This window comes from Protomyctophum parallelum, assembly GCF_964188405.1.
Source record: "Protomyctophum parallelum genome assembly, chromosome: 10".
NCBI lineage: Eukaryota > Metazoa > Chordata > Actinopteri > Myctophiformes > Myctophidae > Protomyctophum > Protomyctophum parallelum.
The window spans coordinates 16,880,498-16,898,737 of record NC_139704.1 but is presented as its reverse complement, the minus strand read 5'-3'; the positions used below and the strand labels follow the sequence as shown (position 1 = coordinate 16,898,737).

The 18,240-nt window shown below is 45.6% G+C and overlaps 1 protein-coding gene across 1 annotated transcript in view; it reads right to left on the bottom strand.

Moving 5' to 3' along the window:
• Positions 1–12,164: 12,164 nt before the first annotated feature.
• The window catches only part of tasp1 (taspase, threonine aspartase, 1), a 52,458-nt gene continuing 46,382 nt past the window's right edge, over positions 12,165–18,240 (bottom strand). The window contains exon 14 of the mRNA XM_083775639.1: positions 12,165–12,568. Within this exon, the coding sequence (XP_083631765.1) occupies positions 12,476–12,568 (93 nt within the window). The 3' untranslated portion in view covers positions 12,165–12,475. The remainder of the gene's footprint in view (positions 12,569–18,240) is intronic.

The window sequence follows — 18,240 nt, the reverse complement described above, 5'->3', positions numbered from 1 at the left end:
TTTATATGAATTTTGTTACTGTGAATAACAGGTATACATACTGTATAGTATAGTGTATGGTGATGTATGCATGGTATTTCAGGATTGTCACCAATGTGGTTCCTCACTTCCGAGCGAAGACCGTGACGCGTCGACGCCGCGGCGGCACGACGGGCTATAAATCAAGCCTGGCTCTCACGCCGGCGGTGCAGATGTGGCAGAGACATTTTTAGCTCTCCCTTCTCGCCCTCTCGCTCCTCTCACTCCCTCGTTCTGCCACTTTATGGGTGGTGCAGCGAGCACATTGCAGGAAGTGTCTGGGCCGCAATACCGCCAGGCCCTCGCTGCAATGGCAGGCCTAATTAAAAGGTTGTCTCGCAATCCTCTAATCTGGAATAGAAGCAGCCGATCTGGAGCATGAGGTCGCTTATCTGGATGCCCCCACCCCCCCTTAACACCCACTGTGCTCCATGCAAAGCGTGGGGTGTGTGTGCATGCGTGTGTGTTGAGGGCAAGATTTCATCTCTGGCACGGAGATGGTGGTGTGTGTGTGTGTGGGGGGCGGGGGGGGGGGGGGACACGGCATGGCGTGACATGGGGTTGGGGTTCAAACGTGCCCGTTAGCACAGCTGAACAAACAGGTCAAGTGGCTGTGGAGCTCCTGAAAGGTCACTCGCTGCTGCTGCTGCTGCGAGGAAAAGAGCCCTGAGAGATGCTGCTGGTCTTTCAGCCAACTCCACACTGCACCCATGGGAACATATAGTGCATACAGTGTGCAGCAAATGTTGATTTAACTCTGAGTCTACAAGTAAAAGCTGTGCTTTAAACCTTTTTGCAGTGCCCCGAGTTCTACCTGCCTCTAGTATACAGACAGAAGGCCATATAAAAAATGTGGGCCAGTCATAAAATAATGTGCACACAGCTGTTGGACAAATGAGGGAGAAAAAGTACTGTTTTTCACGCTAATAAAAGAGTTATGATAGCTAGCCATGTCTTTTGCCCACACCCTTTAATATTGCCATGATGTAAGTGTTAGCAATAATTCTCTATGTGTCATGCGCTCAGCCACTAGAGGGACATAAGTATGACAGGTATAATACCTAACAGAAATATAAATAAAATGTTGAGTTATGGGCCAGTCATGGGCCAATGGATACAAGACGATGCAATACATATCCTGATAGTCACATATGGCCCTAATGCAGGATATGACTCAGGGAAGAAAAGCTAGGAACTGGAACTTGGCTGCTGCTGAGGACCCAAAGTGGAGATGTGCCACAGACAGGACTCATTGGTTGTGTCGAAGAAGACGGAATGTACCCGTTGTTCCTGAAATGGCAAACAACTATCTGAAAGTGATGAGGCAGGAGGACCCTGCCATTAACTTCAGAAGAGATGAGCAGGTTGTTTTTGTTACTTTAGACTCGAGAAATGATCTCTAGTACACACAGCAAGGTCCTAAATATTAATTCAACTGGAATTTGGCCATGGACCTGATCTCTGCATGAGATCTGACCAATTTCCTCTTCAAACTGACCCTTATGGTGGTCCTCCAATGTCTTTACTGTTCAGATGAGATCAGTCCTGGAAGAAACAAGCCAAGAAGATCAACAAGAGAAAGAACAGTTCCCTAACAGATTAACCCATCCAGTACGGGAACCTAGCTTTAGCTATTGGAAAATCTACAAGCTCATAGCGCAGCACTGAGTGTCGTGCTACAAGCTTGTAGATCTGCTGTGAAAATGTGGCGCAAATCTTTGAATATATATTCTTCCAGAGCAAACGTTTTGAACTCAAATCTTTGCTTCTGGGGTGTCCCTGGAACAACACATTTTCAGATAGGGGTCCGCGGCCAAATACAGATAATTCTGGGGGTCCTTGACATGAAAAAGGTTGAGCACCACTGACATAGAAACATGTTTTTCAGAAAACTGTTGGGATTTAGAAGACACGGCGCTGAACGTCTGAGCGATGCACAATCCACTTTCACAATCAATGTCATGTGCAGTAGCCTACTAGCCTCGCATGGCGCTTAAATGTATTTAAAGTAAGAAAGTAGAAAGTACTCATCATGCAGAATTTCCCAAGTGTATAGAAATCTATTGTGGCATTGTGAGTAGGGCTGAAGTGGTCAATGTGTGTTTTGAAATAATAATCCAAATCTACAAAGTAACTAAAGTTTTCAAATAAATGTAGTGGAGCAAAAGTATTTTTGGATCCAAGATGTAAAAGTATTGGAAATTGGAATTACTCAAGTAAAGTACAAATACTTCAAAATTGTACTTAGTTACTTTCCACCACTGATAAAAGGGGAATGTTTGAGCTTCATGGGATCAGCTCAATAGAGCGTCGCAGTCCCTCCCCCTTTCAGAACGGCGAGTGGCCCAGGAAATGAAAAGCAATGCATTTTTCCCATGGCCGTTTCTGAAAGTATTTATTTAAAGACGGTTACGCCGCGGACAAAGCCAACTCGGATCGTGACAAATCATGACAATGAACACAATATTTTGGGCCGATCAAATCATTTATAAGAAGAAAAACAAAACAAATAGTCTTGTCTCCTGCCTTTATTTTCTTCTTTCTAATTATTTGATCGGCCCAAAATATTGGGTTCATTGTCATGATTTGTCACGATCCGAGTTGGCTTTGTCCGCGGCGTAACCGTCTTTAAATAAATACTTTCAGAAACGGCCATGGGAAAAATGCATTGCTTTTCATTTCCTGGGCCACTCGCAGTTCTGAAAGGGGGAGGGACTGCGACGCTCTATATGGACATGAGCTGCCAGGCAACTTGATTCATGAGCACAAGAGAACATGACAAAAGAGAAAGTACGAACCGTCCAGTGGCCATGAGTGAATGAATAAACCACTACAATGTTAGCCTCGGTACCAGGCTTTCATTTTTGTTGGTGCAAAAATGGAAAGCCTGGAGGAACGCATTGGCTGCTCTGGTCTAAAAGTGGAGTCAACCCTTCCGGGTGGGCGTCGCTCCAAATTATGTGACGTAGCGCTGCACTAGGGGGGAGAGGAGGGGCCGGGGGTGACGGACAGATCGATGAGATCCAATCAGGGCGCGCGCAAATCTGAGCCGCGACCCGCCCCTCTAGACCAGAAACCTAACACGTTAGCTCAGGCTACTACAATGTTGACCGCTATCAATCGTCCTGTTACAATACTTAGAGCATGGGTTTTCAACAGGTGGTCCGTGGACCACTGGTGGTCCGTGGAGGTATTGCATGTGGTCCCTGACCATGCATTTAGTAATGTAGGATTTGTTGAATGTTTTTTCCACTAGTTGAGAAACCGTGAATTGAATGTCCTGGTGACCTATGATGAGTCCATCCATGTAGTCATTTACTGACAAGTTGGAGTTCAAGAAATTCAACAGAAAAAGGGAGTTAGAATCTCAAGAAGGGGGAAGTGCAACGGATTGTCTGGTTGAGTCATTATTATTAGGACATTTTACCAGTAGTAGTCAACGGTTGAGAAACTCGATCCACGCATGCACTTCTCAGAGTGATTAGTCTACTAATGATTGACGCGACCATGGTTTTACCTCAGTAAAACTATACCTAAACCTAACCATAACCTTAACCTCAGTAAAACTATACCTAAACCTAACCCTAACCCTAACCCTAACCTTAACCTCAGTAAAACTATACCTAAACCTAACCCTAACCTCAGTAAAACTATACCTAAACCTAACCTCAGTAAACTATACCTAAACCTAACCTCAGTAAAACTAACGCAGTGGCTGTGGGGCGTTTCCAAGAACCCGAAGCCGAATTGGAGAGAGTGAGACTGACTCTATGGTGCTTGTCCAGTGCATGTTTTTTTTTGTTGACCGCCCTTGCCAGCCCGCAGGCATTTTAAAACCGCCCGCGCCGCCGTTCCCGTTGCAGCCCTGGCGACCGACCGCCGAACTTACCGACCGCCGCGTCGGACCACCCACCGACGCGGCGGTCGGGTCAGACCTGAAAAACATGAAAAAACATGAAACATGAAACATGAAAAGCAATGCATTTTTCCCATGGCCGTTTCTGAAAGTATTTATTTAAAGACGGTTACGCCGCGGACAAAGCCAACTCGGATCGTGACAAATCATGACAATGAACACAATATTTTGGGCCGATCAAATCATTTATAAGAAGAAAAACAAAACAAATAGTCTTGTCTCCTGCCTTTATTTTCTTCTTTCTAATTATTTGATCGGCCCAAAATATTGGGTTCATTGTCATGATTTGTCACGATCCGAGTTGGCTTTGTCCGCGGCGTAACCGTCTTTAAATAAATACTTTCAGAAACGGCCATGGGAAAAATGCATTGCTTTTCATTTCCTGGGCCACTCGCAGTTCTGAAAGGGGGAGGGACTGCGACGCTCTATATGGACATGAGCTGCCAGGCAACTTGATTCATGAGCACAAGAGAACATGACAAAAGAGAAAGTACGAACCGTCCAGTGGCCATGAGTGAATGAATAAACCACTACAATGTTAGCCTCGGTACCAGGCTTTCATTTTTGTTGGTGCAAAAATTGAAAGCCTGGAGGAACGCATTGGCTGCTCTGGTCTAAAAGTGGAGTCAACCCTTCCGGGTGGGCGTCGCTCCAAATTATGTGACGTAGCGCTGCACTAGGGGGGAGAGGAGGGGCCGGGGGTGACGGACAGATCGATGAGATCCAATCAGGGCGCGCGCAAATCTGAGCCGCGACCCGCCCCTCTAGACCAGAAACCTAACACGTTAGCTCAGGCTACTACAATGTTGACCGCTATCAATCGTCCTGTTACAATACTTAGAGCAAGGGTTTTCAACAGGTGGTCCGTGGACCACTGGTGGTCCGTGGAGGTATTGCATGTGGTCCCTGACCATGCATTTAGTAATGTAGGATTTGTTGAATGTTTTTTCCACTAGTTGAGAAACCGTGAATTGAATGTCCTGGTGACCTATGATGAGTCCATCCATGTAGTCATTTACTGACAAGTTGGAGTTCAAGAAATTCAACAGAAAAAGGGAGTTAGAATCTCAAGAAGGGGGAAGTGCAACGGATTGTCTGGTTGAGTCATTATTATTAGGACATTTTACCAGTAGTAGTCAACGGTTGAGAAACTCGATCCACGCATGCACTTCTCAGAGTGATTAGTCTACTAATGATTGACGCGACCATGGTTTTACCTCAGTAAAACTATACCTAAACCTAACCATAACCTTAACCTCAGTAAAACTATACCTAAACCTAACCCTAACCCTAACCCTAACCTTAACCTCAGTAAAACTATACCTAAACCTAACCCTAACCTCAGTAAAACTATACCTAAACCTAACCTCAGTAAACTATACCTAAACCTAACCTCAGTAAAACTAACGCAGTGGCTGTGGGGCGTTTCCAAGAACCCGAAGCCGAATTGGAGAGAGTGAGACTGACTCTATGGTGCTTGTCCAGTGCATGTTTTTTTTTGTTGACCGCCCTTGCCAGCCCGCAGGCATTTTAAAACCGCCCGCGCCGCCGTTCCCGTTGCAGCCCTGGCGACCGACCGCCGAACTTACCGACCGCCGCGTCGGACCACCCACCGACGCGGCGGTCGGGTCAAATTAATTTCGCCCTTGCTGCTTGGCTGGTAATCCAGTCTGGCAGTGTGCCGTGGGGACTAGTCTGGCAGTGTGCCGTGGGGACCAGTCTGGCAGTGTGCCGTGGGGACCAGTCTGGCAGTGTGCCGTGGGGACCAGTCTGGCAGTGTGCCGTGGGGACCAGTCTGGCAGTGTGCCGTGGGGACCACTCCCGATCCCGACGGTCTTTACTGAGTGTCATCCCCCCTCTCCCCTCTCTATCCCCATTTCCTGTCAGCCTACTGTATACCTATCCCTCTATCAAATAAAATAAAGGCGAAATATCCCAATCAATGATGCTGCACGAACAGTAGAAATATCCTGATCAATGATGCTGCACGAACAGTAGAAATACCCCGATCAATGATGCTGCACTAACAGTAGAAATACCCCGATCAATGATGCTGCACTAACAGTAGAAATACTCTGATCAATGATGCTGCACTAACAGTAGAAATACTCTGATCAATGATGCTGCACTAACAGTAGAAATACTCTGATCAATGATGCTGCATGAACAGTAGAAATATCCCGATCAATGATGCTGCACTAACAGTAGAAATACCCCGATCAATGATGCTGCACTAACAGTAGAAATATCCCGATCAATGATGCTGCACGAACAGTAGAAATACTCCGATCAATGATGCTGCACGAACAGTAGAAATATCCCGATCAATGATGCTGCACTAACAGTAGAAATACCCCGATCAATGATGCTGCACTAACAGTAGAAATACTCTGATCAATGATGCTGCACTAACAGTAGAAATACCCCGATCAATGATGCTGCACTAACAGTAGAAATACCCCGATCAATGATGCTGCACTAACAGTAGAAATATCCCGATCAATGATGCTGCACTAACAGTAGAAATACTCTGATCAATGATGCTGCACTAACAGTAGAAATATCCCGATCAATGATGCTGCACTAACAGTAGAAATATCCCGATCAATGATGCTGCACGAACAGTAGAAATACCCCGATCAATGATGCTGCACGAACAGTAGAAAATTAGAAATATCCCGATCAATGATGCTGCACGAACAGTAGAAATATCCCGATCAATGATGCATACAGTAGGCATACAGGACAGAAGATCCTGATCAAAGTTGGATTTGTTGCTTTCATCTCTGTGGGTTATTTCCAGTTCGGTCCACTCACTTTTGTCAGACAAAGGCAAGAGTGTCCCTGCCCTGGGTTGAGTGATGATTGTTTGTTTGTTTGTGTGTTTGTGTGTGTGTGTGTGTGTGTGTGTGTGTGTGTGTGTGTCTGTGTGTGTGTTGTTCCTCGAAATGTTCGATAGCGGCACAGCGATGGCTGGTAGGGGCCCCAGGGTGGTGTTGAGGTGGGGAGGGGGAGGGGGAGGGGGGGCCGGGGCAGCGCGGCGAGCATGGAAGCTGCACGGCCGTGATTCACTCTGACAGCAGCGCCTGGCATGTGAGGACAGCAGGGCCCAGGCTGCTCCCCCTTTGATCTTTATTTGCTCCACCGTCTGTTTTGCATTTAAGAGTCTTGCTGAGCGAGAGGCATTGGATACACCTTGAATGGCTCAGGAGTCCCCTGTCCCCTTTTTAAAGACCCTAGGATCCTTTTTCAAAGCTAAGAGGGGGGGGGGGGTCCAGGGCCGGAGAGAGGGATGATATGCGAGGGAGGGCTACTGTGCTGAATGGGTACCGAGCGAGGGGTCTCCCCGGCAACTCAGATTAAGTCTGATGAAAGGGGGGGACACTCGTGCAATAACACACACCATCAAGCCGATGGGGAGCGGAGTGTGGGTGAGGGGCGAGGAGTGAACACGTGTCTCCTCTCTAGATGAGCCCGCATGATTCAACTAAAGGTCAGGATTCTTCAGCAACCAAAACAAACACCTCGGCGGCAATTCTTTCACCAGCGCCCTCCCTCCCGCGTTTAGAACATTAGTTGCGTTAGCCACTTAAGCTCTATTTTATACTTTGTTGTTCCGCATGAAGGAACAAGGATGCAATGCAATGGAAGAAAGCAGTTCTGCAAGCTCACCGTGCGTCACGTCACATTGTGAAATTGTTGAGCTCATGTTTGCCTTTTTTTTACGTTTAAAAATCTTGTGAAAAGGAGACCCATTCCCATCTATAACATAAACATACCCAAAATGGGTTTGGATAGATTGAACTTGCTTTCTCCCGATTCTGAGCAGAACATTTTGACCAAGATAGCAGATCTACAAGTTGTATACTGTATCTGCTATTTTCCCCAAAGAGATTTGGTATAAACCTACATTATACGGGGTTTAATAAGTGGTTAAAAGGTGGTGTGTCATATTCCACCTGAGAGGTATACATTTGCTGGCTGTGTGTGTACGGTCCACACGGGCACAGAGCAGTGTTGTTTTTGGCAGGAAATTCAATAGTTTTCATTTAGTTTCAGTCACATTTTAGTCACCTGGAATGTTTTAGTGTTAGTCTAGTTTTAGTTTTATACTAAAATGTATTTTGGTGGTCCTTGATGCGGTCGTAATGATTGTTTTTACACTTGCTGAAATCTACAAGCTCACAGAAATGACTTATACTGGATCTCTTGTCCACTAATACCTTCCTAACATTTTAGTCTAGTTTTTATTTGTTGACGAAATTGTCAGTATATTTAGTCTTAGTTTTAGTCATCATAGCTTAGCTTTCATTCAGTTTCGATTTAGTCAGTTTGTCACTTTTTCATTCGTCAGTGAAAGATGGTGGTTGACGAAACAAAATTCGTCTTAGTTTTAGTCGACGAAATCAACACGGGCACAGAGGCATGTCTTACCCTAGAACAGAGACTATAAACATCTCTATTCCACATTCAGAGGCATCTCTTACCCTAGAACAGAGAATATATTTATCCTCCTAAACATCTCTATTCCACATTCCCCCAAGACACTGCAGTGGCTGCGGTCCAGAGCCGGCAGCTGGACAAACTCCTGCCCCAGAGACTGATAGAATTGTTAAAAATAAATCGCTCCGGCTCGTCTCCGGCTATTGCCTTCGACTTGGGCCATTGCATTAACCTGGAACCAATCTGGCCCCATGTTGGCTCTACAGAGAGCGCTTGAGGAAATGGGGTTCCTCTTAGGCTGAATGCGGGACCCCAGATGAGAGAAATCACACAAAATTACGCCCCATTTGTGAGAAATGTGAGCACTGGAGGTTCTCAATGATTAGCAAACATGACAAATGAAAAGAAACGCCGCTCAGAAGATGACAAATGCTCTGGAGAAATCGCACACGTCGCGGTCGAGTCAACCAGATGTAAGATATTTTATGGAATGAAGTAATCTGAAACTAAAACCTAAAAAATCATAAACAAGAACTTTTCCCGAAAAAATAACTCATTGTTTGCATGCATGTGTGCGTGCGTGCGACGACGCAGTGGTCACCAGGGTACTCAGGAAACAATCAAATTCAGTTAAATATCTTTTCTCATTGGAACACATCTTTCAGTGTGCTCACTTCGGTCTAAGTTAGCAGAACTCTATTTTCACTCCAGTTATTGTCCAGCATGTAATTTATTTCTAGACTATAAATCTTTGGCAGCCCACAGTTCAGATTATATGATATGTGCAACTGAGAGAGGAGGACAGCCCTTTAAGGCTGTCTGGTGGGGCTTAAAACAGATGCTACTCTCCAAATAGCATTGTAGGTTTTCTTTTTGAAATAAACAAGGGGAAATAGAGGCAGCGTAATACTCAGATCATGCAATTAAGGGAACTAAAACTTAGCTGACACAAAAATGTGTAACGTAGCATTTATTTGCTTTTAGAGATGTAGACATTATCATTTCAAACAGCTTCCGCAATTTTATATTAAATACAATTCAAGTAAAGACACAGTAAGCTGTGTTATAGTATTTGTTTTAAATCAAATCTAAATCTTATTAACTAAAAAACCTTTTAAACAAAACAAAAATGAAAGGAAACTTTGATTATCCAAAGAGAAGCACACAATTAGACCCTTACTTCGTTTTCAAGCACAATACTTAACAGCACCATTTCATAGGCATTACAAATGCTTAAAGTGTTTCTTTGTCGATTATGTTTCTCTCTCGACAAGAAAATACAGGTCTCTGACAACATGACTATACAAATATAAACTGCTTTTTCAAATGGCGACTAACAGTCGTGGTGAAGGGGATCAAGTACGTCTACCTGAGCAGCATCACATTGGGAAGTGCATATCTCATATTTCAACAACTAATCCTAAACCTCGCTAACAACAGAAAGTGGCGTAGGTTCTTAGTTTTGCACATGCAGCTCTTATTATAATAGCTTTGTATTCACTTTTTTTGTTGACAATTTGGCAAAGCAATATCATCCTATGGCTATGGTCAACTTCACGATGATCGTTAAGCAAAAGATGCACATGACAATTAGAGGTCACAATATGCTCAAGTTATGAATGGTGGTCTTTATGCTATGCTTTCTAAAATCGCTTTAAGCGTTGATATTATTAAACATTCACATCTACAAAAACACCCAATCACACATAATTTACAATTATCTGGGGTAGTAGGCATTCCACCATCTGCATTCTTGACATCCTCTGAAACTAAAAACAAAAAAAGTGTCCGAACAACAGAAATAAACAGTCTTGCATTTAAAGCACATTTGAAAATAGCCTTATATACTAAGCAATATAAAATAACGTGGATATCCACCCTGTTTCCTTAAGAAATAGCTTATATACAGTAGGAAGGACAACGCCTTTAGCTAAAAAAGTAACACAGAATTTATACTTTGTTTACGTGCAGTGTCGCACACCAGAAATAACCCATGTACTCGCTCGCATTGTGTCAGGGCAGTGGCACGTTGTGAGCTTGTAGATCAACTGTAGTTGTGCGACACCGGCGCACAACTAGCCAACAGGCTTCTTTTGTTTAAAGTGGGACATTTGGTATGTTGTTTTCTTTTATTGGCCTAACATATTGTCTGGCCTAACATATTGTCTGAATCCACTTGCTGACCGGTTGTTGGTATTGAGCAATTTTTTTGTTAATAGGGGGATATATGTATGTATGTGACCATACCATTAACAGCCAATATAAGGCAAGGTTTTCAAATTTTCATTACGCTTTATGTAGCATGTGACATGTCAAACTAGGGGTTTTTCATGATTCTGAGTACATTCCAAGCATTCGTTTTGCACAAATAATAGTATGGTCACATATAAACCCCAATAACAAAATTGCCCAATACAGACAGCCGGTCAGCAAGTGGATTCATGGATGTATAGACAATATTTTAGGCCAATGAAAAAAATATATATACCAAATGTCCCCCCCGGCTACCGGACTATAGTATATCTCGGGCTTGTAACAAAGAAACAAATAAAAAATGGTGAGGTCAAGGCAATGGTGCGTCAAGTCTAAACCAGCAGAGAACCTGGTAGAGCTAAGGGGGCAAAGGGGGAAGTTGGCATAGATAGTTTACATGCTAGAGGCAGACAGAGAGGGGGAGGAGGTCCTTTAAGTGCACTATGCCAAAGTTCTATAAACCCCTCCCTCCTTCACTGGACACCTGTAAAAAACAGCTAAAGCTTATTACGTCTGGGCTTGTTGGGCGCGGTGGCCGAGAGAGTGTGGTCGGTCGGGGGAGTGGTGGAGGATATGGTGATCGTGTTTACACTGCACTCGCGTGCGTGCGTGTGTGTGTGTGTGTGTGTGTGTGTGTGCAGTGTTGATTTTGACAGCTAATTTTGCTGTCAAAACTTTGCTTTGTTTTTAGTTTTAGTCATAGACTCTTGAAGAGTTTTCATTTAGTCACATTTTAGTCACCTTGAATGTCTTTAGTGTTAGTCTAGTTTTAGTCTTAGTATTTTGGCGGGCCTTGATGCCGTCGTAATGACTGATTTTACACTTGCTGAGAATAGCCGATCTACAAGCTCGTAGATCTGCTATTTTCAGCATGCAACTATGTGTAAAATGACTTGTCATTTACTTGTCCACTAGTCCCTTCCTAACATTTTAGTCTAGTTTTTATTTGTTAACGAAATTGTAATTGTCATCATAGCTTAGTTTTCATTTAGTTTTCGTCAGTGAAAAAAGGTAGTCGACGAAAAATGTTCGTCATAGTATTAGTCGACGAAATCAACACTGCTGTGCATGTGTGTTGGTTTGGGGGTAGGTTGGGGGTATGCTGCAGTGTGTGTGTTGGTTTGGGGGTAGGTTGGGGGTATGCTGCAGTGTGTGTGTTGGTTTGGGGGTAGGTTGGGGGTATGCTGCAGTGTGTGTGTTGGTTTGGGGGTAGGTTGGGGGTATGCTGCAGTGTGTGTTGGTTTGGGGGTAGGTTGGGGGTATGCTGCAGTGTGTGTGTTGGTTTGGGGGTAGGTTGGGGGTATGCTGCATTGTGTGTGTTGGTTTGGGGGTAGGTTGGGGGTATGCTGCATTGTGTGTGTTGGTTTCGGGGTAGGTTGGGGGTATGCTGCATTGTGTGTGTTGGTTTGGGGGTAGGTTGGGGGTATGCTGCATTGTGTGTTGGTTTGGGGGTAGGTTGGGGGTATGCTGCATTGTGTGTTTTGGTTTCGGGGTAGGTTGGGGGTATGCTGCATTGTGTGTGTTGGTTTCGGGGTAGGTTGGGGGTATGCTGCATTGTGTGTGTTGGTTTGGGGGTAGGTTGGGGGTATGCTGCATTGTGTGTGTTGGTTTGGGGGTAGGTTGGGGGTATGCTGCATTGTGTGTTGGTTTGGGGGTAGGTTGGGGGTATGCTGCATTGTGTGTGTTGGTTTCGGGGTAGGTTGGGGGTATGCTGCATTGTGTGTGTTGGTTTCGGGGTAGGTTGGGGGTATGCTGCATTGTGTGTTGGTTTCGGGGTAGGTTGGGGGTATGCTGCATTGGAGTATTGCTGAAGAAGCCCACACGAGGAAGGTGGGTGTTGTAGTTCTACTCCACTGTGTTGGTCAGACGACACACGCCACCCTCGATAGCCAGCGACTGGCCAGGAACTGCGCCGGGCGGCAGTCTGGATATGTGAGTCTGCAGGGCGACAGGTGGGAGGAGAGAGAGAGAGACAGTGAGATATACGCAGGGCGACAGGTGGTGGGAGGAGAGAGAGACAGTGAGATATACGCAGGGTCGACAGGTGGGAGGAGAGAGAGACAGTGAGATACTGTATGCCAGTACAAACTGTTTAGCCCGTGACCCAAAAGAGAGAATAGATTTTAACTTTCTAATTCATGGCAGTTCTTAGATTTTTCTTTGATTTCCTCATGAAATTACTAATTCACTAGTCACTAGTGTGGATGAATACCCCTGAACGCGTCTATGGGGATAGAAATGAGTGTTTTGCTGTGTGTGTGTGTGTGTGTGTGCGTGTGTGAACACACACGGGGGGAGTTTTTGTGCTGAATAAGAGGGAGAGAGGGGACTTTAGAGGGAGGGGAGGAGGGGTGCAAACACAGCTGTGAGATTGGGAGCAAAGCTTCCACTGAGGGATCAAAGGTGGCCGGCCGCCTTAGCCCTGTGCCAAGAGACCCGCAGCCAGCCAGCCAGCCAGTCCTCTGACCGACACACAGGTTGAGAAAGAAGTGTGTGTGTGCGTGTCCGTGTCCGTGTGTGCGTGCGTGCGTCTGACCAAGGCATAGAATAGAACAACAAAAGCGTTATAGGTGAAGGCGCGCTCTACTCGGGGAGAGTCTTAATTAATAGTCTGGGTGCAGATTCTTGAAGATCAATGGAGGGAAAAAAAGGGGAATATCCGCACTCTCTTGAGTAGTTTCTTATGAGTTTCTCTCTCTAGGTGGACCGCTGCTGTGATTTAGTTTCATAAATAAAGAAACCCATAAGAAACTTTACTCAAGAGGGCAGCACTGCGTATATTCCCTTCCCCCCCCCCCCCCCCCCCCCCCCAAGTCACAGAATATGCCTGATATCACTCCTCCAGCTACAGGAGGTGTCATCTCTAGCTGGGACCCTTTAAAAAAAAAGTTGGACTGCACTATGGCCCCTGCAGGCACCCAGAGGGCAGCTGTCACTACTGTGGGAATGGGACAACAGCCAGACAAGGCCAGGCACACATGGCAACACTCTCAGGGGCCATTATGCCTCCTTCCACTGGCCCTCCACTGTGTTCTTCGTCTTCTCTTCATCTTCAGAGGAACGGGGTTAAAGAGAGGTCCCGTTTAAACGGACTCAGAGTGAAGACCCATCAGTGAGTCACTATCGTCTGAGGGTGACGCGCTAAATGTTCTTCTTTTGATGTTCGCATGGCATGACAGGAAACAGCTATCCACATGCATTTCAAAATGTGTACCAGCTTGAATGCGCAGATGAAAAAAAAATCACAATTGACCGACTGCGCCTTGTTAACAGCCTAGAAAGTCAGTAGATACATTTATACATGTGTTGTTTGTCAAAGAGATATCGTTGGAAGACGTGATGTGTGCCATCAACCGTCATGCCAACCAGTCGCACCCCGAGACCTAGAGTTTCTGTTCAAAATGCAGGAATATCGAGTTGGCAAGGGCTTTCTACCAGTGGTTCCCAAAGTGGGGTCTGGGGACCCCTAGGGGTCCTTGACGGAGTTCTAGAGGGTCCACAGCTAAATGATAGTTAGGAACCAAATGGGCCCTTATGGGTCTAACTCTGAGATTGTACAAATGGAAAAAAATGGTTCCATTTGTACACTCAGAGTTAAATTAACATTGATTTTACGATATGAATTGTGGTCTCAGAGATAGAAATGCCATTAAATGGGGGTCCGTAGCCTAAGTAACGCATGTCAAACTGGGGGTCCTTGAAATTAAAGTGCTTGAGAATCACTGCTAGAGCCATACAAATCTTCTCTTATGGGGTCCCTGGAATATAATTTCAAATGGGGGGGCTAACTAGTGTCAATTTGGGGGTCTTTGACATGAAAAAGTTTGGGAACCACAGTTCTACAGCACACATGCAGAACACTATTTGCTGGACTATTGCACTAGGGTACTGTCCTTAGCTTACTGCACTACACAGTACTTCACATTTACTGCACCATCTGTAAGCTAAGCCGTTATAAATGGGAAAGGGTGCATTTATATAGCGCCTTTATCCAAGGCGCTTTACATAGATTGTGCATTACATTACATTCACACACACATTCACACACCGATGGCAGGGTCGAGTCCCGGGATCGAACTGCATGGGTTTCCAACCGGCAACTCCCTACCCCTGAGCCACTGCTGCCCCTTATGCCTTATTTAGACTAAACGGAATATAACAGTGCATGTTATGGTCGGTTTGACGGAAGTCGTGCGAATGCTATCCCAGCAACTCACTAGCCTGGAAACTGCCACAGGAAAAAAGAAAATGCCCTGCGCAGATATTAGTCTGGCCATGCCAGGCTGGCCACTGACAGGGATGGCTCGGCGACCATTGCAGCCCCCTCTTGCTTCAAGGCGTCCATCATTGCCCGCTCACCCAAGAACGACTCCCCATCTGGCCTGAACGACTAAGCGCCCGGTAGCGACCATGACCTCAGCATTCACAAGTTCTTCGAGAGGCTAGTATGAAGACAAGACAAGACCACATCTGCTCTTCCCTCCGTTGCACACGACGTCTGCTCTGGACCCATCGCAGTTTGCATACTGCTCCAACAGACCCACGGATGACTGCAGTTTGCATACTGCTCCAACAGACCCACGGATGACTGCAGTTTGCATACTGCTCCAACAGACCCACGGATGACTCCAGTTTGCATACTGCTCCAACAGACCCACGGATGACTCCAGTTTGCATACTGCTCCAACAGACCCACGGATGACTCCAGTTTGCATACTGCTCCAACAGACCCAAGGATGACTGCAGTTTGCATACTGCTCCAACAGACCCACGGATGACTCCAGTTTACATACTGCTCCAACAGACCCACGGATGACTCCAGTTTGCATACTGCTCCAACAAACCCACGGATGACTCCAGTTTACATACTGCTCCAACAGACCCACGGATGACTCCAGTTTGCATACTGCTCCAACAGACCCACGGATGACTCCAGTTTACATACTGCTCCAACAGACCCACGGATGACTCCAGTTTGCATACTGCTCCAACAGACCCACGGATGACTCCAGTTTGCATACTGCTCCAACAGACCCACGGATGACTCCAGTTTACATACTGCTCCAACAGACCCACGGATGACTCCAGTTTGCATACTGCTCCAACAGACCCACGGATGACTGCAGTTTGCATACTGCTCCAACAGACCCACGGATGACTCCAGTTTGCATACTGCTCCAACAGACCCACGGATGACTCCAGTTTGCATACTGCTCCAACAGACCCACGGATGACTCCAGTTTACATACTGCTCCAACAGACCCACGGATGACTCCAGTTTGCATACTGCTCCAACAGACCCACGGATGACTCCAGTTTACATACTGCTCCAACAGACCCACGGATGACTCCAGTTTACATACTGCTCCAACAGACCCACGGATGACTCCAGTTTGCATACTGCTCCAACAGACCCACGGATGACTCCAGTTTGCATACTGCTCCAACAGACCCACGGATGACTCCAGTCTCGCAGGTGCTGCGCGTCACTCTTTCCGAGATAGACAACAGGGGGAGGGGGATGGGGGTGATGTCGATGTATCAGGCTGTTACTCATCAACTACAGCTCGGCCTTCAACACCACAGTCCGTGTATGCTGTCCAGTGTCCGTGTGTCTATGACTTAAAAAGTACCAGAAGGACTTCGGAGAGCTGGCTGGCTATTACTTTCTTACTGTGTATAAATGGTAAATGGTACATTTATATAGAATATTTATTGTGCATTGACATTCACCCATTCACACACACATTCACACACCGATGGCGGAGGAAACCATGCAAGGCACCAACCTGCACATTGGGAACAATTAGGGGTTCAGAGTCTTGCTCAAGGACACTTTGACGGGAGCCCGGGATCGTATGCATGACTGTCCAGGTCCTGGGCCTAACCTGGGCACCGTTGGCACGTTTGTGCCATTGCACCAAAGTGTACAATGGAACTCAGTCATAATAATCTGTAATATATATATATATATATATATATAAGGTGTGCTGAAATGTCAATATCGCGATATATATATCAATACTTATATACCTCCAACGATAAATAATCGATACACCGCCGGCAAATAAGAGAAAATCCCAGGAGGAAAAACGGGTTGCGTAGCGTCCGTAAGACATGACAAAGTTACTTATTACTTCCGGTTTTTTTGTAATGTTTAAAAATTATAATAAAAACAAAACACAAATAGGAAACCAGAAATGAAGGTACCCATATAAATGTTTCCGCGACCCACAAATGGGTCCCGTCCCACTGTTTGGGAAAAAACGGTGGCTTTACACTGACCGCGGTGGTCAGGCTGCAATGCTCTCTGTCATCAGGGAGCAGGTGTCCTGACGCTTCCGTGCCATCGGCTGGAGGAGGGGAGGGGGTCAGAATCTATGCATAGTGTCACTACGCTGTAACACCAGATGTCACACCACCGGATTACCAATTAACATCCCCACGTTGTGTGTCTGTGTTCGCCTGCTCGCCGCATGCCACAGTTTTCCGACCCGTTTCAGGAAGAGAGGGGGGTTACCTTGAACAGATGCTTTCTTATACGTTCACGACTGGCACACATTTTACAACTCCACACCAAGTTTACCCTGAGAGCATGTCAAGTTTAACGTTGTCCTCTTCCTGTCCTGAAGGGTGTCTAACTCTCTAACTATGCACAGCCTAGGAATGTCGAGGGGGGGTCTATTTCAGGTTCCCCTTGTGACTTTTCGGTACGACTCCAAAACTTCTCGTATTGAGAGCCGAGACCGGGAGATTATGTTGCCTCATTTTTATAGACTCTCAATGTGAAGTCCTTGTGTAGGAAATGCCCCTGAAAGCCAGACCACTTTTTGTTTGCTCATCATGGACAATGTGGGTTAGCCGTTCTTCGTGAGAACTGAGAGCTCATTGGCTGTTGACTCTCACGGACATGCGAGACCGTCCCTAGGAGGACCCGGTGAGAAAATCAAACACGTTTGTCACACTAAACAAGTGACGGTCACACAGGGATCTGATGCCTGGAAATGCTGTGATTTTCTGTATGTATGTAAATGAATTTACATTGTAAGGAAAGTTATGTGGTCTGACTCTGTGCCTGCTTTTAAAACACTATTTCAACATTGAATTCATTATTCAGTTAAGTTAAGCAATTTTTTTACGACTGGATAAAATGCAAACGTGGATTATTATTATTATTTTAATAATAAAGCCATTCATGGGGATGTGTATGTAAAATGTACTGTATGGCCGAAGCTGTGACAATGTATCGATGCTACTGTATGTGGTTCATATAAGGGATAATATCTGGCTAGGTGGTCGTTGTCGGGAGATCATTCACCACAGGGAGTTTAACCACTGACGCCAAGCAGAGGTGTTTAATCACCCTGAAGGTGAATGATATCCCGACAACGACCACCTAGCCAGATATTATCCTGCTTATTACACAACAAAACGAGAGATTTCCTTGTTTGCGGTAATGAAAGTATTCCATACATTTAAGTGGCCGGCGTCTGCCCAGCTGTAGCACTGTCCGAAAACAAGGAAGTGAGTTGATCAAATAGAATCCTGCTTCATCTATTTCTCGCTCAATTGTTTTCAAAAACATTTTTGAGAGCAATGTTTAGCTGTAA